The 20,703-nt window shown below is 39.5% G+C and overlaps 1 protein-coding gene across 4 annotated transcripts; it reads left to right on the forward strand.

Annotated features, from left to right (window-relative positions):
* The first annotated feature begins 1,268 nt into the window (after positions 1–1,268).
* On the forward strand, positions 1,269–19,181 carry LOC125404211 (uncharacterized). Of its 4 annotated transcripts, XM_048440007.3 has the most exons (6): positions 1,640–1,788; positions 2,606–2,716; positions 3,666–3,771; positions 7,356–7,482; positions 14,915–15,007; positions 16,713–19,181. In XM_048440007.3, the coding sequence occupies exons 3-6, from the start codon at positions 3,760–3,762 to the stop codon at positions 18,458–18,460; spliced, it is 1,980 nt and encodes a 659-aa protein (XP_048295964.3). In that variant the 5' UTR covers positions 1,640–1,788; positions 2,606–2,716; positions 3,666–3,759; the 3' UTR covers positions 18,461–19,181. The 4 variants fall into 4 exon arrangements, with proteins under 4 accessions (XP_048295963.3, XP_048295964.3, XP_048295969.3 ...); XM_048440006.3 differs by lacking the exons at positions 1,640–1,788; positions 3,666–3,771 and adding an exon at positions 1,269–1,400; XM_048440012.3 differs by lacking the exon at positions 3,666–3,771 and having other exon boundaries at positions 1,641–1,788; positions 2,606–2,730.
* The last annotated feature ends 1,522 nt before the right edge of the window (positions 19,182–20,703 follow it).

The following is a 20,703-nucleotide window of genomic DNA, read 5'->3' on the forward strand; positions in this document are numbered from 1 at the left end:
CAAAGTGGTTTGCTTTATGCTATGTGAATTTAACGGAAAGGGAAAAAGTAAGAAAAAAGAAAAAAAGGACGTGAAGTGAAAAGTGGCATACACCACTCTCTCTGGATGGAATTAAAAAAAAATTAAAAAACAGAAACTAGAAGTCTAGCTTTTGGCCCAGTGGAATGGATTTCTAGCTCTTGGCGCCCTCTGCAGGAGCTAATGTGTCAGTACATCTGTTTGTCCAGTTTTTTTTTTGTTTGTTTTTGTTTTTGTTTTTTTTTTTTCTGGAGCCAGAACTAGAAAGAGGGTTAATTTGCTCTAAGTTTCCTTTGGCACTCCCCTTTCCTACCTGCAACAGTTTTGCTCCGCGGGTCCTGAGCGGCGTGGGTCGGGGGTAAGGAGTGAGGTGTCTGAGTTCTCTTCTCTTCAGGGTACTCTGACAATGGTCCCCATGCTCCTGGGCCTCACCGAGGAGCTTCATCTCTGCAGGCACAGCGCCAAAGGCCCTGGCTTCCAGAATTTTTGTAGCAACTATAGGGGTGTGTCAGTCAAGTGATTATCCCGTTAGACTCATCAGGACTTCCCCCTCCCCCAAGACAAGGTTTCTTTGTAGCTTTGGTGCCTGTCCTGGAACTAGCTCTGGTAGTCTTGAACTCACAGAGATCCACCTGCCTCTGCCTGCCGAGTGCTGGGATTAAAGGTGTGCGCCACCACCACCCGGCTCTGTCAGGAATTTTTAAATGACACAGTGCCTCACATTTTTTTTGTACTTGACATCCTCTTTAACAGATGGCTTGTTAGATTTCTGTCAGCTTCTCTGTTGAAAGATCTGGGACCAAAACCAAAGAAATAAAGATCAAAGAAAAAGTTGCTGGAAATTTAAAAATGATCGTCTTTCTTTACATTTGTGAACAACATGTTTCTACATTTAATTCACTTTCATATGACTTTATGAACAAGATCAAACCCCAATCTATTATCCACACGGAGTGAGCTTTATCTTCAGACAGCTGCAGACAAGGGGAGCAAAGTAGTCAGCTCCTACACTCTCAGCACTTTAGGGCTGAGACAGAAGAACTGTCATGAGTTCAAAGTCAGCCCGGGTTGCACAGTAAGACCTTGTCTAGAAAAACAAAAACGCAAAACAAACAAAAACCACTCGTAGATATCTCTATTCAGGTAGTCTGTCTTAGTCAGCCACTGATTGGTGCCATCTGCGGTCACTCAAGGCCAGAAGGGGTGGGGACTGAGGTTTGATCCAATCAGGCACGCATCCCGGGGCAGGGGCGGGCCCTCGCGGGTTCGCTAATTCGCGGGTCTTTGTCTCGCGCCATCTTAGCGCCTGATCCGTCAGCTGAGCTGGGCAGTCCGGGCGCCTCTGGCCTGTCAGCTGAGGGAGGCGGACGGGGGCCGCCATGGTGAGTGCTGCCCACGGGAAGCGGCCGGGGCAGGTCCTCGTCCCCTCCGCTGTGCTGTGCGCGGCCGGTTTGGCTCCCCGAGGCCTGCGCGGGGCTGTGCTCACGGCTTCTGTCGCCCCCGGTCTTGACGTGGGCTGAGCCTTCAGGGGGACTTGTCCTTAGCCGCACCCTTCTCCTCTTGGTCCAGACCCCGGTGCTACAACTGTTGTGTCTGGCGTCCCCTTGTCTAGCAGTGACAGCCCTGGGCTCTAGAGCAGCCCGAGGTGTGGTCTGAGCCTGGGCTGCGGCATCCCCTGCATCCCGAAGGCTCTTATTGTGTTGGTTCTCGTGAACAGGAATTTCTCACCGAATTCGAGTCCTTTGCTGTAGTTATGTTTCTGCTCCCAAGGTACCAGCCCGATGGATCTATGTGCACCATACTCCATCTCTATAACTTCGTTATGTGTGCTTGGTAATCTTGATTGTCATCTTGATTGGACTGACTGTTCCTACATTAGTAAAAACACACCTCTGGCTGGCTGTGCGAGGCCCTTTCCAGAGGTGGCATTCCAATGGCTCTGGCCTCATGAATAGACAAATCCCTTGATGACTCCAGAGACTGCTATGTATTATTGGGTGGTGCTGAAAAGTAGGGGTTGGGACAGAGGCCTAGAAAGTTTGTCACGAGTGTGGCCATGGTCATCAATGAATCTATGCACTTCTTCACATGTTTAGAAACATTTCACACTCTATTTTAAAATCCCCATTTCTGCTAACTTTGTAAGAGCTCAACTAGACCAGTTAGAATAATTCAGAATTCCTGCATGGTTGGCTGTTCTGTAGCTATAATTTATTTTCCACAGAACTTGAAAGTTTTAAGTTGATATTATTGAAAGTGTCTTTTTAAGACAATGTGACATGCAGGGCAGAAACTTAAAAGGTGTTTCTACATACTATAGCAAAACCTGTGCTAATACTTGTGTTGCTGCCATAGTGTCTAATAATTTTGCAATACTTTGAGGCATTTTTTCAGCATTTGCTTTTTTGACAGTTTTAACAAAGGGTTTGACTGGTACTTGGGGCCAAACTCACAAGACAATAGTGTGACGCATTCATGGAAGCCTGAGGGTCATTCTGCTGAATTTTGCTGTAGTTCTTGTGTCATTGCACTGAAATGTGGCTCCCGGGCACTCCCGTGGCATCCTCAACACTGTATGGTTTTACAGAGGAATGTGCCGCAGGACAATCAAACTCTTGACACTGGAAGGCAGAAGAGAAGCTACAAGAAGAGGTCAGTGTCTTACAGTCGTCACTGGTGCAGAACAAGGAAGCACAAGGTAACTAAGTAAAGGTAACTAAGTAACCCTAGACAGTAATAGATGTGCGTGTTGTCATCTTTATTTCCTCATCTAGAAACAGTAGTATGAGATTACACACACACACACACACACACACACACACACACACACAATATGCTCTTTTGCCAAACATGATTTATTGTAATATGCCATAGCAATCAATAAGAGCACCACCAAGATGAATCAGTGGGTAAAGGTACTCAGTTCTGACAGCCTCCTGAGTTGGCTCTCTAGGACCCCCAAGGTGAAAGGAAAGAACCAAATTCCATAAGACCTCCACGTGTGCTCTGTAGCACAAGCATGCACATACACTAAATTAAATAAATTTAAAAAATTCACGTGACTTTTCAATAAATGCAGAAAACAAACGGGAGAAAATCCGCCTTTTGAGATGAGAGGCTACAACAGTGTAGGGACATAAGATTGCATTTTACTTGTAAGTAATGTCATACTTAGTGAATTAGTGTTTTTATTTCCTGAGAAGAGAAGTAAGACATATCCATTCTCAGTACTTCTTTTATCACTATCCTAGAGGTGCTCTCCAGGACCCGTGGCAGCAGTAATGACCGAGAGTCATGTAAATTGGAGGAAGAAGGTCATAATCATTTGGAGATGAGGTGACACTGTGTTCATTAAAAATATGATACATGAAAAGGCTGAGCAAAATAACAAAGGTCAAAAATAAAACCAACTGTTTCTCTACACAAAGAACAGTCCAAAGATGAGCAATTCCAGTGAAGGATACCAAAAGCAAAACATTCAAAATAACTTTCTTGAAAGATGTGAGATCTTGATCACTGAAAACTAGACTGTGTGGTTTGTTTTGGGGTCACCGGCTGTAACCGTTCCACCTCCTCCCTTGGCGCTGGGGCCTGTGCTTTCATAGAAGGAGGTAGGGATTGCGTTTCTGTCCTTTACGTCATTACAGATTTGCTCAGGATGAGGCCTGCACACTCAAATGTGTGTTACTGTCTCCTTGTTATGGATAGAAGAATGACGTCCGCAGAGAGGGTATCCTAAAAATGGAACACCAGGTACCGATTCCTCTCTCCCTACCCTGCCCATTGTCTTTAGTTAAAGGACCCCATACATACTATACCAATGGGTATTTAAAGGACCTGGGACCCAGGGCTCTAAGGAAGGAGGCTAGGGATTCCACAGTGTAAGAGAAGGTGGCTCTGAGGAACTATATCTGAGGTTGTCCTCTGGCCTACATGGACTATACTGTTTGGTTAGCCAAGCTAAGTGGGGATTATACACCTGATATTGGAGTAACTACAAGTAGGCATTTGATTTTTCATCAGCATTAGGAGTGGCAAATGCTGTGGATGAGTTTATATGGTGAGGCTGACCTCTAAAACCAAATGTCACTCTATCTGGAGATAACTTCGGAGTTAACTGCGGTTAAAAAAGTGCTGGTCCCTAATATTATAGAAGACGGAGAGGCCTTCCTCACTGCGCTATGTAAGGACACCTCAAGGAAGTTGCCTTTATAAGCCTGGAAAGGCCTCAGTGGAAACTGAATCAGTTGGTTTTGGTCCTGCAGAACTGAGAAAATGTGGCATGTTATGGAAGCCCAAAGCAGCTAACGCTGCTTCAGTTCCCCATACAAACTGAAATCCCTTTGTCCACATCTAGGAATTTGATGTTTCTGCTTTACTGCTGTTGAATTAGTTTATTGACCTACAGAGAGTCTTTATGGTGTAAAATTCTACTCCATGAATATGGCATTCTTTTTATTTGCTTTTTAAAAAGTCCTTCACCTTCTTCTTCCTTCATATACTTGCATAGTTTTGTTGTTAGGATGGCCAGGGTTTTCTTCCATGCTTTTGCTGTATGAATAGTCTCACATGTAGAGTTTAATTTTTTTATAGTTTAATTTATTGTTTTCTATTTGAAACACTTTAAAGGAGATTATCAGGTATTTTTACTTCTAAATGATAAGGAAATCATAAACCGCATTTTCCCCTTTTAATTGACCTTGGTTGGCATGTCTTACACAGTGCTGGTGCTGATCAGGTGGGTCTGTATATTGATGTTTGAGTTTTGTAGACAGGGTTATGCTATGTAGACCAGGCCGGCCTCAAACTTGGATCCTCCTACCTTTGCCTCCCAAATGCTGGGATTACAGGCCTACCAAAGCTTGCCTGGAAAGACGGGACATCCTTATCATTCCCTTTCTGAAACACCCAAATCTGCATTACCCCCTCGGTACAGTTCGCAGCGCAATGGTACGCAATGGTACTGTCTTAGGGTTTCTTTTGCTATGAAGAGACACCATGACAATGACAACGCTTTTTTTTTTAAAAAGATTTATTAATTAATTATGTATGTGACATTCTGCTTGCATGTGTCTCTGAAGGCCAGAAGAGGGCACCCGATCTTTATTACAGATGGTTGGGAGCCACTGTGTGGTTGCTGGGAATTGAACTCAGAACCTCTGGAAGAACAGTCAGTGCTTTTAACCTCTGAGCCATCTCTCCAGCCTGACAATGGCAACTCTTATAAAGGAAAACATTTAACTGGGGTGGCTTTACATTTTCAGAGGTTTACTCCATCATCATCATGAGGGGGGTGGTATGGCAGTGTGCAAGCAGACATGGTACTGGAGAAGGAGCTGAGGTTCTACATCCTGATCTGCAGGCAATAGGAAGTGAACTGACTATCATACTAAGCATAGCTTGAACATACAAGACCTCAAAGCCCACCCCCATAATTACATACTTCCTCTGACAAAGCCACACCTATTCCAACAAAGACACATCTCCTAGTAGTGCCACTCCCTATGGAGTTCATTTTCTTTCAAACCATCGCAGGTCTAATATCCAGTGCTAGTTGAATGTTTCCACATGTCTGACCACAGAAACCTAGTATCTGTAATCCCCAGTACCCTGAAGGCAGGAGGATTAAGAGCCCAAGGCCAGCCTCAGCTATACAGAGTTTGAGTCTACCTTGGACTACATGAGACACTGTCTCAAAAACAAACTAACCAACCTCCTAGTATATTTAAGATCAGTCTATTACCTATCATAGTCAATGTAATTCCCTTTAATTTTTAGAAAATTACTTTCTGCTTAGCTGATCATGTATACAGCCTGGAAGTATAAATCTCTTTTTACCCCAGGCACAACATACAATTACCAAATTTTAGTCCCAGAGTTTTTCATTTTTGTTTTTTCATTTTTCTAGGATGAATTTTCTATTCTTTCTTTGTATGTGTGCTTGTTTATATGTTTGCTTATTTGACATGGGATCTTAATTTTTAGCCTTGACTGACCTTGTACTTGAAACAGAGATTTGTCTACCTCTATCTTGAGTGCTAGAATTAAAGGTGTGTACCACCATGCTTAGCTGTGTTCTTTTATTTGCTCTTTTAGTTTTGAGATGGGATTTCATGTAGCCCCACCTGACCTTAAAATTGCTACTTAGCTAAGAGTGGTTTTTGCTCTATATACTTTTTTTTTCAAGACAGGGTTTCTACGTGGCTTTGGAGCCTGTCCTGTAACTAGCTCTTGTAGTCCAGGTTGGACTCAAGCTCACAGAGATCCTCCTGCCTCTGCCTCCCGAGTGCTGGGATTAAAGGCGTGTGCCACCACCACCCGGCCTGTTCTATATTCTTAATGCTATTATATTTGAGTGCAGGTGATTATGTGTCACCTGGTTTCTTCCCTCATTATTCTTCATTTGCATCCTTCCTTGTCCACCTTTCCTGAGTTGGCTTTCAAAATGCAGATCTTAGATTTAAGAGGCCTATATAAGGACTACTGTAAATGTACTCAAGTTGTTGGAATTAGACGGTTTTGAAAAGCAAAATCCCTGGTCGTCAGTCACCTGAACATATAACTTTATAACTCACCACTGCCCTATGTGGTTCTTAGGCCCATTAATAGGCCCATTAATCATCTGTGGTTTTGTGCTTTTACAACGTGACCTTTGTGGTTTGTTACTCCCGAGAACTCACTATGCTATCCGTGAAGCATAACCTGCAGGATGCTTAGCAGTCCTCATTACCTGTTCTGCAGTGACATGTGTCTTTGTTTAGCATCATTTCAAGGGTATAGGTGTGTTGTCCTCACTCAGACTAGATTATCAGGTCAACTGTGGACAAGGTTTCTTTCTTTTCTCTTTTTCTAAAAGAGAGAGAAAGAAACAGTTTCTTGTGTGTGTTTGTGTGTGTCTCTGTGTCTGTGTATATCTGTGTCTGTTGTGTGTCTGTGTCTGTTGTGTGTCTGTGTCTATGCGTGTCTATGTGTGCATCTGTGTCTGTGTGTCTGTCTGTTGTGTGTCTCTGTGTGTGTCTGTATGTGTGTCTATTGTGTGACTGTTGTGTCTGTGTGTGTGTCTGTTGTGTGTCTGTGTGTGTCTGTTACTGCAGATTGAATCCAAGGCCTTGTGAATGTTTTACAGCACATAATCCATTTATTTTTGTTAGGAATGGAAATTTTGTAGTAGTCGTCTTTTCAGTTACTAAATTAGTACAGAAGCAAGATATAGTGATTTCCCCTCCCACAATAGAGAATATAAACTAATGTGAGACACCCTCCCAAAGAGCAAACCCCACATTCCTATCTTCTGATAGGCCCAAAAGCTTGAGTTAAGGAGAAATGCTTCATTGCAGGAGTTGGTGTCATTCGAGGATGTCTCTGTGGACTTCACCTGGGAGGAGTGGCAGGACCTGGATGATGCTCAGAGGAAGCTCTACAGGGACGTGATGCTGGAGACCTACAGGATTCTGGAGTCCTTGGGTAAGTAAAAGTACCCTGGAGTATAAGAAGCACTTCCTTTATTAGTAAGAACAGTAATCATGTCTGAAATTTGTTTATAATCTCATACACATAATATATTATATGTATGTATAGACCTACCTCCAGAAATTGGCAGGTCTATGCAGACCTAGAACATCTTTATATTGAGAACATTTAAATTCTCTGTTAGCTATTTGAAGCATTTAATCATTTTTAACTATGGTCATGCTTCTGTGCCCTAGAAAACTGAAAGTTATACTGGCTATCCAGGCTGTACCCCTGAATGCACTACCCATCTTCACTCTGCCCTCCTTGACATACACTTCTAGGCCATGCTAACCACTCTTGCCTCTATTTCTCTGAGTGAAACTTTGTCTTCCACTTATAAACAAGTGTTTATCTTTTTGTGTCCAACTTCCATAACTAAGGAAAAACATTCATCAGTTCTTGCTTGAGGTAATTTTTGGGTTTCTTAGTGAATAATATTCCCTTATACATAAATACCCTTTTTATAAGACAAGATCTCATGTAGCTCATTACCTTGAACTCATGATCTTTCAAAATACTGATTTCATTTTCTTTTAAAATATATTTAGTAATAGCTATGCCATAAAGATAGTTCTATTTCTATTTTTTTGAGGGGCTTTAATACTGTTTTTCATAGTAACAATTTTATATTCCCAGAAACAATGTAGAATAATGTGTCTTTCTATGTGTCCTCATCAGTATTTGTTGTTTGTGGTTTTGATAGTATTCTAGTTGCAGGTGTTTTGATACTTCACTGTGATTTTGATTAGCATTTTTCTGATGTTTACAGATATTGACCATTTATTGATGAATTTGTGAGTTATTTGTATGCCTTTGGGAAAATACCTATTCAAGTTGCCTTGTTCAGTTTTTAATTAAATTATTTTTCTGCTGTTAAATTCCTTATATATTCCAGAAATTATCTTCTTGTACAATTTCAGACGTTTCTTTCATTGTGTCTGTTACCACTTTGCTCTATCATTTGCTTTTCTGTATAGAGGTTTTACATCTATGAAATCCCAGTTGTCAGTTTTTGCTGTTGATGACTGTGGTTTGAGGTCATGTCACAATCTTTGTGCTGGGTGTGATTGTGCATGTCTGTGTTTCCTGCACTCTTGAAATTGAGAAGGAAGCATTACTTGGGCTTAGAACTTCCAGACCAACCTGGTAATGTAGGAAGGCCAATCTCAAAAAGGAAATAAAATCTTTGAATCAATATTCAGCTTTCTGTATTTTATTTCAGCACTGTCAGATCTTGCATTTATGTTTTAGTTATATTTTAATTTGGTTTCTGAATATGGTAAGATATAGGGGATCTAATATCTTTCTGTATACAAGAGTATATAGTTTTTGCACCAATTATTGAAGAGAACCTCCTTTCTAAATGTTCCTACTGCCTCTGGTGAAAACCAGTTGGCTGTCATGTATGGATTTATTGTTTCTCTGTTGTTTCATTGGCCTGTTTGTCTGCTTCTATTCCTATATTATGCTGTCAGTGACTATTGCTCTACTATATGTAATGATCAGATTTGTTCTTTTTTTTTCTCAAGAATGCTTTGACTGGAGTCTTTTAGGTTTCTCTGTGAAGATTAGGACTAACTTTTTTCTAGTTCTGTGAAAATGCCATTGATACGTAGATAAGGATTACATTGGATTGGTAAGTCAATTTGAGTAGTGTGGACATTTTGTCAATATTGAATTCATCTAGGACAACAATCTTAATTTTGGGATCTTTATTTTCTTTCACTAGTGTTTCACATACACACACATATATGTAGACGGAAGTTTCTGTCCCACCCAGTCCCGTAGCCATTCAGTCCCAAAGAGACTCACAGAGGCTTATATTAATTATAAACGGTTTGACCTAATAGCTCAAGCTTACTATTAACTAGCTCTTACCACTTAAATTAACCCATAATTCTTGTATATGTTTAGCCATGTGGCTTGGTACCTTTCTTAAGTAAGGCATTCTCATCTTTCTTCCTCTGTCTGGCTGGTGACTGACTCTGTGCCTTTCTTCTTCCCAGAATTCTCTTAGTCTTGTAGTCCCACCTATACTTCCTGCCTTGCCACTGGTCAGTCAGCATTTTATGAAGCTAATATGAGTGACAAATATTTAGTATATAAGAACATTATCCCACAGCATTTCCTTTTTTTTAAGAACAAGAACTTTGAATCTAATCTCAATTGTCTAGTTTTTTTTTCTGATCATTATCCATAACAATTTGTAACCAACACTCTAAGCAAAGACAAACATCCATAATCTATTTTTTGGGGAATGTGAATGTAGTTTTCTAGCTACTTCCTGCTGACTGGGGGCACTTATAATCTAATGGGCACCCAAAGAAAATTTAGAATTATGGTCAAGTCCTGACTGGAGTATTCTGTGAGGCTGGATCATCTCAGCCAGTAGTCTTGAGACTGTTCTAGATGTAGAACTCAGAAGAAACTGCAACAGAGGTGCTCTGAAATATTGGATTATCTTGGCCATCTGTTCCCATTGAAGATTTTTCAGGGGGGGGGGTCTTCCTTGATCAAACCTTATTTTTCTTAACCCAGAATGGATCCACAATATCTCATTTCCTGTGGAAACAAAAGCAAAACCCCTTCTTCAAAGTAACATATCTTTTGACTAAGGAATTTTCAAAATATATAGGTTAGATTAATCCAGTAGCATTTATAATGTCTGTTAGCAGCTGTTGCTCCTTCCCCAGCAGTCAAAAAATAATAATTCAAAGACAACACAATAACACACTGTATCCAGATTCTCTGTGTATTTTCCATCTTCATGTGGCTTTTTTAAAACTCTATTTCTTTTTTTTAAATTTTTGTTGTTTTTTGAGGCAGAGTTTCTCTGGGTATCTTCGGCTTTCCTGGAACTCACTCTGTACACCAGGCTGGCCTTGAACTCAAAGATCTGCCTGCTTCTGCTTCCAAGTGCTAGGATTAAAGGCATGTGCCACCATACCAGACTACTCTATTTCTTTTCTTTAAAATGACTTTCTCTATCCTTTTTATTTTTTTTATCCCAAGCCTATGTATATTTTTAAACACACTGTAAACCATTTAGAGTTGTTTTTATTTTTTGTCTGAATCTGTCTTTATTGTATATCCCTATCTTTTTATGGCCATATGAGTCTTTAATCTGCTAAGTGATATGGGTAGGATTAAAGCTGCTGCTTTGGTGGCTGGCTCCACCCCATTCCTTAGCGTTTTGAGAGTCTAGCTTCATGGTGGAGGTACTGGTGGAGCCACATTTATTGCAACAACTCTGGAGTTTCTAGGTCCATGTCACCACCAAGATGCATGCCACTGACTGCTCATAAACACCATTTAAGTGATTGTGTCAGGGCCTCTTAGAAGAGCTGCCATGTGGTTTTTACTGCTAATGCTGAGGTTTATTATTAACTAGTTACTACAACTTAAATTAACCCATAATTCTTGTCTGTGTTTAATCATGTGGTTTGTTACCTTTTCTCAGCAAGGTAGTCTCATCTTGCTTTTTTTGCATCTGGCTGATGACTGACTCTTTCTTTCCTCTTTCTGGAATCCTCTTAGTCTGGTCACCTCACCTATCCTATACTTCCTGCCTGCCTACTGGCCAATTAGTATTTTATTAAACTAATATGAATGACAAATCTTTACAGTGTACGAGACCATTATCCTACAGCACATATATATAGTTATATGGTATGTGTATGTGTTTATGTATGTGTATGTATGTGTTGTGTGATAAAAGTTTATTAAATGAGGGACAGGCAAAAGATGTCTAGTCCTTTCTGATGCCAGCATGTTGACCAGATCCTCCAACTTCCTCTTGACACTGATGTGTATCCTCACCCACTTCTTGATGAACCTGAGTGTCCTTGGAGGCACTGTGCAGATGGTGCACCACTCATAGGGCAGAAAACTGTACATTCTCATAAAAATTTGGTATGTTTAGTGAGACATTGGCACTATTAGCTAATGCCTTGGCCTTTTCATATTCTTTCTCATTTTGTGGCAAGGGATGAGGCCAACAACCACAGAATAGCCAACAGCCAAAGTTGTTGCCTTTTGATGGTGGTTCAACAGGAAACTCATAATTTTTATTGTAATGATCCTTTATGACTGTGTTTTAGTAACTTTTGAATAATATTACTGTTTTTCTATCTCAACAATTTTATTAAAGATTCTACTGGATAGGACTAGGGAGATGATCCAAATGAAAAAATTCTTCAGTGAAGCTGTGTGGTCCTGGGATTTGTTGACAGACTTTTTATTACTGATTCAAATTTATTAATACCTAGTCAGATTGTATTCTCATGGTTGAGTTTGGGTAGCTCTTGTATGTCCAGTGAGTTACCTATTTTTTTTTTTTAGATTTTTCTATTTGGTTATTTTCATCACACTCACTAAGAATACATTAGATTTCTGTGGTATCACTGTGATGTCTTTTTAAAAAATTTAATTAAAAAATTGTTCAGGGGTTAGTTTTTTTTCCTTTTGGCCTGGCTTTTGATGCAGGTACAATGGTATCTCTTGCAGTACTGTTTTAGATGCAGTTTTAGCATTCATTTGTTCCAATAAATTCCAAAATTTTCATTTTGCTTTCTTTCCCTCTCATTAGTCATTAAGTAGGATGTTTAATTTCCAATTATATATAGTTAATTATGTTCTTTTTGCTTGAGCTTCTACCTTTATCTCATTGTGATTAGAGAGGACATTAACTATGAATTTGGGACTTTTGATTGTTTATCTTTTAAATTTGTTGAGACTTACTTTATTTCTGAACACTTGCTCTGTCCTGAAAAGTAATGTGGGTTGTGAGATGAATGGCGCTCCTCAGCAGTAGAGAATATTCTGTAAGTGTCTGTTAGGCACTTTTGTTCCATTGTGTGATTTGATTCCAGTGTTTCTTTGGTGTGGGAGGTCCTTCCATCTATGTGTTGCTTTTATTGGTTAATGAATAAAGAAACTGCCTTGGCCTGATAGGGTAGAACTTAGGTGGGGGAAAACTGGACTGAATGCTGGTAGGAGGAAGGCAGAGAGGAGATGCCATGGATCCGCTGTCAGAGTAAGACATGCTGCGAAACTTAGCCGGTAAGCCACTGCCACATGGTGATACACAGATTGATAGAAATGGGTTAAACTAAGGCATAAGAGTTAGCCAATGAGAAGTTAGAGCTAATGGTTCAAGCAGTATTTTAATTAATATAGTTCTGTGTGATTATTTCAGTTCTGGGCATCTGGGACAAATAAGTGTCTCCCTTGCAACATTTCTTTGTAAATTTTCTGTCAAAATAACCTGCCCTTTGTTGATAATAGCTGTTGTAGCCCTAAGATACTATTGTACTAAAATTTTCCTCTTCTTTTTGATCTACAAATCAAAATTGGGTGTGTTTTACAAATTGGGTGTTCAGCACTGTGTGTTATCTATTTACACATTTTTACTCTTGCTGAATTAATCCCCTTTATCATTATATTATTATATATTATTACATATATTATATTATATTATATTATATTATATTATATTATATTATATTGTTATATTCTTTTCCAGGCATTGATTCAAAGTCTGTTTGCACTCTGGTTGCCCTGGGGTCCCATTATTATAACATAGCACGTTATGTTATCCCTTCATCCTCAGTCCACATGCCTTTCCTAGTGAACGGTTTTCTCTGCTGCAGTGTGTCACTGAGTCTGCTATTTTGATCTCTTCAAATAGTTTATATTTTTCTTATTTACACTTGATAATTCTTTTGATAAGTGAAGACATATTTCTGACATTTTGATGGCTCTTTTTTGTATTCTTTTTTCTCTGTGTTAATTTTTTATGTTTAATGGTTTCTGTATTGATACACTTTCATCTGTTTCTTTTGTGTATCCACTGTATTGCTTAATTTTATATTTCATGTGGTTTTTAATAATGGTGGTTATTATCCTTTCACTTACTGTATAACATCTCTTAAGCATTTCCCATAGGGCTGTGTATTAGGCAGACTTTTCTAGAGCAATGGTTCTCAACCTGTGAGTCTCAACCCATTTGGGATTTGAATGACTCTTTCACAAGGGTCACCTCAGACCATCAGAAAACACAGATATTTATATTATGATTTGTAATAGGAGCAAAATTTACAGTTATAAGTGCTGGGCATGGTAGCACACGCCTTTAATCCTAGCACTCAGGAGGTAGAGGCAGGTGGATCTGTATGACTTTGAGGCCAGTCCTGTCTCTAGAGCTACTTACAGGACATCCAGGGCTACATGGAAAAACCCTGTCTTGAACGCCTTGTAATTTTGTTTTGGGTTTTTTTGGGGTGGGTGCTAGAGAGATGGCTCAGCAGTTAAGTGTACTGCCTGCTCTTCCAGAAGACCTGGGTTCAAATACTCATATGACCACTCAACAACCAATCATCTGTAACTTTAGTCCCAGAAGCTCCAGCCATCTCTCCTTGAATTTACAGTCACTTAATGAACATGGTGCATAGACATATATGCAGGCAAAACATTCATACAAATAACATATAAATAAATACAATTAATTTCTTTTTCCATTTTAAAATATGAAACATGCCTTTAATCCTAGTACTTAGGATGCAGAGACAGATGGATCTCTTAGTTTGAGACTAGCCTGATCTCCAAGACAGTCAGAGCTACATAGTGACACCCTGTTACAAAAAAAGGAACAAAACGAAATCTGACCACATTATTCTACACTTGAATCAGTTCTGCTGTGGAGGCTCCCACCCTTTTGTTTTCCTTAAGTTTTTACTGAGTCTTAGCTCCAAAATTCAGATTGCTTAAACTTTTTTTAAGTGCATACACACATGCCATGCCATGCATCTAGCGACCAGAGGACAGCTTGATAGACTCTTCTTCCTCCATATTGTGCTCTTCTTCCTCCATATGGGTCTTAGGAGGACCTTCCTTTGTCCCTTCCTTTTTTTTTTTATTGAACTGTATTGTGTCTCTTTAAGTAGTCTTAAAATCTATTTTTAGATTTCCCTTTCTTATTTGTTTTTAGTACTGTAGATTAATGTAGAGATTTATATATACTGGGCAAGTCTGTCACTGCACTGTATCCCCAGCACCCTTTTTATTTTTTTATTTTGAGACAGTCTTAAGTTGCTGAGACAGACTTTGAATTAGTAGTATTCCTCCTTTCTTAGTCTCTCAGGCATTTGAGATCACGGAACAGAGCTGCATTCTTTGCTCATCTTTGTTTCCTTTGTCCCATCTTTACTTTCTTTCTCAAGTCATTTAACATTACTTATTAAAGGCAAGACTATGAAGAATATGAGTATACACTCACAAACTGCGCAGATCTGCCTAGAAATCACTCACTTCCCAAAGGTGGTATCTTTCTGCAGTGTACTTGACTTAGCATGTGGTAAAATCTTATATTATTTCCCATTATCAGGCCACTGCATTACCAAACCTGAGGTGATCTTTAAGTTGGAACAAGGAACTGGACCGTGGAGAGTAGAAGAAGTTCCAGATCAGAGTCGGCAAGGTCAGTGAATACCCCCTGGACAAAGAGACCAGGATAACCAGATCTAATAGACACTGGCCACGTTGAGCTCTTTTCACTGATGGTACTGGTACATCAGGTGTTTCCTGTGTACATTATCCAAGGAGAACTCTCACATGAACCTCTTCTCTATCTCTCTTTTATTTTGTTATATATTTTCTTGAGTTCACAAATTTCTGTAACTGTATGGAGCTTCCTAGATAATTTTGGTTAGTTGGTTAGCTACTTTCTCTAAATTCCCAGTTATCAGTGTTTCCTACCCCAAGCATTTTTGGCTGTGTTCATTCTTTTATCACATAGTATTTGGTTAGCTCCTAAACACTGCGCTTTTATAATTAGACATGTAAGTAAGTAATAATAAAACATGCATTTACACATAAAAACTTGCATTTTATTGAAAAAAATTAAACATAAAATATTTGGTTGTAAGGTAAGAGTCATAAAGAATGTTTTACCACAAGCTAAGAAATAAAACTATATACCATTTTATTTCAGGAGAAGTCTAAAGGGAAGGAATTTAAAGGATATTGTTATTCACTTAATCTTAATATTACTTTTTTTTTTTACAAATTTGGTATACGTAATACATAGGTGGGCATAAAATATATTGAGAGTGGTTATGTCCTTTGGGAATTGGTAGCTTAATATAAATATTTATATCGTAGTTATTCAGGCATTAACCAAGGCGATTGATGATAACAGAAAAAGAAGCCGAGAATCAAGTCTTCTGTCCCACAGAATGAGAATCTATGAAAGTGAGGGACATTCAGCACAACCAAATCACCCAGCATGGAAAGGGAAAACCTAGGCTTGACAGGACAAGTAGGTCTTAGATATGAAGAGATTTAAGTGGAGCAAGGATTTCATGGTGAAGGGCCGAGACTTCTGTGTGAGTGTAGACGACTCTCATCAGCAGTCTCTCTTGGGGAAAACAATAGACTTATGAAGAAGACTCCATTTATAATACAAAATAGAAGCTTCCAGAAGTAAAGAGCTTTAAAGTGGGGGTACATGTACTTTCATCTAAGTGAAGAATGTCAGTTCTATGAATCTCAGAAATAACCAGAAAAACATTTCAAAGAATGATGGACATGGCTGTTTCCTGAATGAAATCCATTAGTCCAACATGGAGGTAGCCTGGAGCTTTCTGACTCTGTTATGGTCTAGGGAGCATAAAATAAATTTCAATTAGGAATTAGAGGGCTGGAATTAGCTGTTTTCATATGGGAATAAGGTCATTTGTGTTTATAATCCAACCCCCTAAGTTTCTATTGTGGTTCCTCATGGAAAACTAAAAACTAAACACACAGGAGTCAGTCCTTTTCTAAGTCTAAATTGTATTTCTGATCAGGTGAAAGACAAACCGTACAAACCTCCATCCTCAGAAAGAAAAGGGAAGTGTTATGAATCAAAGACCTAGCATGAAGGAATGGGAAAATAGCAGGTGAAAATGAGTATACTGAAATATACAGCTAGGCACAGGTGAACATTTAACTATCTCGTGTTTCAAATGAATAAAACATTTTAAATCAATGAGGTGATGTGATTTTATATTGTAAAGTCTAATGTATAGATTCTGTATACGTCATATCAATATTATTTTGAAATCATAATGTACTGAGAATGAGAAGGCAGTTCCTCATCTTTCTGCTGTAATATGAGCTTGGCTATTTCTGTTTTCTTTTAGATGTCCAGAAAGTAAATGAACTGGATGAAACCAGCCAGGACAATCAGGAGAGACATTTGTGGCACCGTGTAATTGCCAACAGCAACACATCGTCTGAGAAGAATGTTAAATTAGGAAAAATACTTAATGTGAGCTCAAACTATGTTTCAAATCTGACTGTAAAGAATGGAAATTCTTCAGGAATGAGGCTTGCAACACTTAATGTATGGCAGAATGTGCTTCCCCCTAACGAGCCTGGTAACATGCAGACTGGAAAGGAACTTGATGGCTCTGTAAATAGCAGGACCCCCTTATGTGCACAGCATCATAGACTGTATAACAGAGCTCCAAGTACTCGACAGCATATTCAGTGTTGCAGGCAAGAAGCAACCTACAACACAAAGGCATTATGGACAAATAAGAGGTTTCCCATTACTCATAGTTCCAGTAAATTTGGTGAGTCTGGGAAGGCATCTGATGAGGTGGAGATGACCTGGGGAAGGGCAGGAACTTTTGAATGTAGTATTTGTAAGAAAACATTCTGTTCAAAGTTGAAGCTCACTAAACATAAGAAAACACACGAAGTACAGAAATATTACAAGTGTAGTGATTGTGAGAAAACCTTCATTAAGAAATCATACCACAAAAATCAGGTAATACATGCTGGAGTCAGATCCTACAGATGTAGACAATGTGAGAAAATTTTCCATCAGAAAAAACAGCAAACTGCACGTCAGAGAGTCAGAGGAACAAAACTTTATGAACTTCATCAATCCGAAAAAAGCTTTAATGAGAAGGCAGATCTCAGGAGGCATCAAAGAACCCTCACAGGTTATAAACCCTATGGATGTCATATGTGTGGGAAATCATTCTGCCGTAAGTCCCACCTCAGCAGGCATCAGAGAACTCACACAGGTGAGAAACCCTATGGATGTAAAGAATGTAGGAAAACGTTCTACCACAAGTCGTCCCTCACCGTACACCAGAGGACCCACACAGGTGAGAAGCCCTACGAGTGTAAGAAATGTAGGAAAACGTTCTACTGTAAGTCAGACCTGAACATGCATCACAGAACCCACACAGGCGAGAAACCGTATGAGTGTGATGAATGTAGAAAGACATTCTACTCTAAGTCACACCTCATCATACATCAGAAAATTCACACAGGTGACAAACCATATGAATGTGAAGAATGTCAGAAAACATTCAACCGGAAGTCCAACCTTACTGTGCACCAGAAAACACACACCGGGGAGAAACCTCATGAATGTAGTGTCTGCGGAAAAACTTTTCACCGTAAGTCACACCTCAGCATGCATCAGGGAACTCACACTGGTAAGAAACCCTATGAATGTAAGGAATGTGGGAAAGCTTTCTACCAGAAGTCGAGTCTCAGCAGGCATCAGAGGAATCACACAGGTAACAGGCCGTATGCATGCGAAGAGTGCAGGAAAACATTCCTCCATAAGTCCTCCCTCACTGTCCATCAAAGGAGCCACACGGGTTATAAACCGTACTCCTGTGAAGAATGCAGAAAAACATTTTACAGCAAGTCCCATCTCACTGTACACCAGAGAACGCACACAGGCGAGAAGCCCTATGAGTGCAAAGTGTGTGCGAAGGCTTTTCACCAGAAGTCCTACCTGAACAGGCATCAGATAACTCATGACAGTGAGAAACGGTTTGAGTGTCGCGAGTGTAGGAAAACATTCTACCATAAGTCATCCCTTTCTGTGCATCAGAAAATCCACCTGAGGGAAGGCCCCTGAGTGTAACACAGCAAGCTCTCTTAACAGAACCGATCAGTGGGCATCAGACAAGCCACATGCAGGAGCTACTCCAAGAATGTGATGAATGAGGACTGTGTTTTGTTTGCAGGTCACCTTAATAGAGAAAATTCTGTGTCTCCATTAGGTAGTCTGTCTGACCATGTCACAGCCCTACAGAAAAGTGCATATATACGGTGCTCATTATTTCCACCAGGAACACAAACGCTCTTCTCCTCAGTTGAGTTTTCATGATCTCTGGGCCTGAAGTGGCATGACCTGCGAGATGACCTTGACATCCATTGTCAGAAAGTCACCAATTTAAGAGAAGTATAACTGTCTGGAGAGAGCAGAGGTGCTCTCATTTTTATCCCCAAATACTCTTAGTTTAGTTGAGGAATACTTTCTCAAACCATTGTTCATGATGTTTTGATAAGAATGCAAATTCTCCATAGCTAATTCAGTTAGTGAAATTTTTGAGAGAACTTACATGCTTTCTACTATTTCAAAATTTGTACACAAGGGAAACCTGCATAGCAAATTGAGACTACTTTATCAGAGAAATTTCATTGAACAGTTTGAATAAATTAAGTCAGTGTATGAAACTTTTAACAAAACTTTCATGTCAGAAGTTTGTAATGAAGGAAAACTACCAGGCTTTGTAATTTTAATATTAACTTTCAAATGGAGGCATACATGTGCCAATAAATAATGAGTGACATTATTGTCTGTCAGAGTACATTGTGTCTGGGAACATTTGTGGTTGTTAGAACTGGAGCCTGGGAGTTGGTACCTAGCAGGCAGTAGATAGGTGTCAGGCATGCTTTTTTGTTTTTGTTTTTGTTTTTTTTTTGGACAATTTTTTTTTGAGACAGGGTTTATCTGTGCAGCTTTGGAACCTGTCCTGGAACTCACTCTGTAGAAGAGGCTGACCTTGACTTACAGAGATGCGCCTACCTCTGCCTCCTGAGTGCTGGGATTGACAGCGTGTGCCACCACTGTCTGGCCAGACATGCATTTTAAACAGCCTGAATTGCATAAAGCATTCCCTCATTCACAAATATTCGGGTGTTTTATATTAATGAAAATTCCTTTGGCGGGACCTAGGTTAATGGTAGAAAATATGTTTGCTCTGTTTTGTTTTTCTTTGTTAAATAGTGACTGAGGTATGAGTGTACCCCAGTAGTAAAGTATATGTGTAACATTTGTGAGACCCTGGTTTTAACCCGCTCATACATGCATCAACTAAAAATTTCTACATTAAATACTATTTTAGCACATGTACCTATTTTCTCCAATATTGTACTATAAACTTTCCCCACTTTCTCCTAGTGTAAATAAATATGTGTGAACATTGATATTTAACTGTCCCTTAAGTAAGCAAAATTTTTGTAGCTTATGAAGCTAATACAAAGTCTGCCAACTTATCTAATAGAAATATTATCCATATAGAAATGAACTCCCAAAATTGCTCACAGTTGACACCTAAATTCAAGAGCTGTGAACCACAGTTCTCATTTCAGATTCAGTGGTAAGCTGGTAACCAACAACTCATCGTCCACTTATCTGTGCCCCTCCCCCAGTTTTCTACATTCCGTTCCTGATATAAAACCACTGAACAGAAGTGATTGCTACCGTAGGTTCCTTGCAGATTAAGCTGCCACATTCTCACTGAGCTGGAAGGCACACTGAGCACTGCTGTATCGCCAACGGTACAAGTCATTTGTTAGTATACATTTTGTTCTAGCTTTGAAGATACTTTTTCCCTACACATAACAGCTTTGAATAAAATATTCTTGTATAATGTGCAAAACCATTTTTCCTTATAAATTGTAAGCATTAGTATCTAAGAGATTAGCAAAGATGCATGCCAGAATCTAGACTACTGAACTTGTTTGAAAATCAGACAACAAGGCAGCACACATACAGTTAGTTAGGGTCCATTAATATGGCACAAACCAATATGATCCTTCATATTTTTGAGTATAATCCATTTGCTAGAACAGCTACTAGTTCCAAATTGGCAAAACAGGTAGGCAACCCTTATGGTAGAATTGAGATTCTGGTTTCAGACCTTAGTACCCTGGCCAGAGCAGAGACAGCAAGCAGGCTCTCGTCATGATCCTTTCCCAACACAAGCAGAGGAGATAACTCACCCTCCTCTGACAATTCTGTGAGACTCTTCTTGGGGATGTTCAAACATTTACAAAACCCAGATAGGGCACAGTGACAGACAGAAAAATATT

The sequence above is a fragment of the Myodes glareolus genome, chromosome 9 (assembly GCF_982192425.1).
Source record: "Myodes glareolus chromosome 9, mMyoGla1.1, whole genome shotgun sequence".
NCBI classification, from domain to species: domain Eukaryota; kingdom Metazoa; phylum Chordata; class Mammalia; order Rodentia; family Cricetidae; genus Myodes; species Myodes glareolus.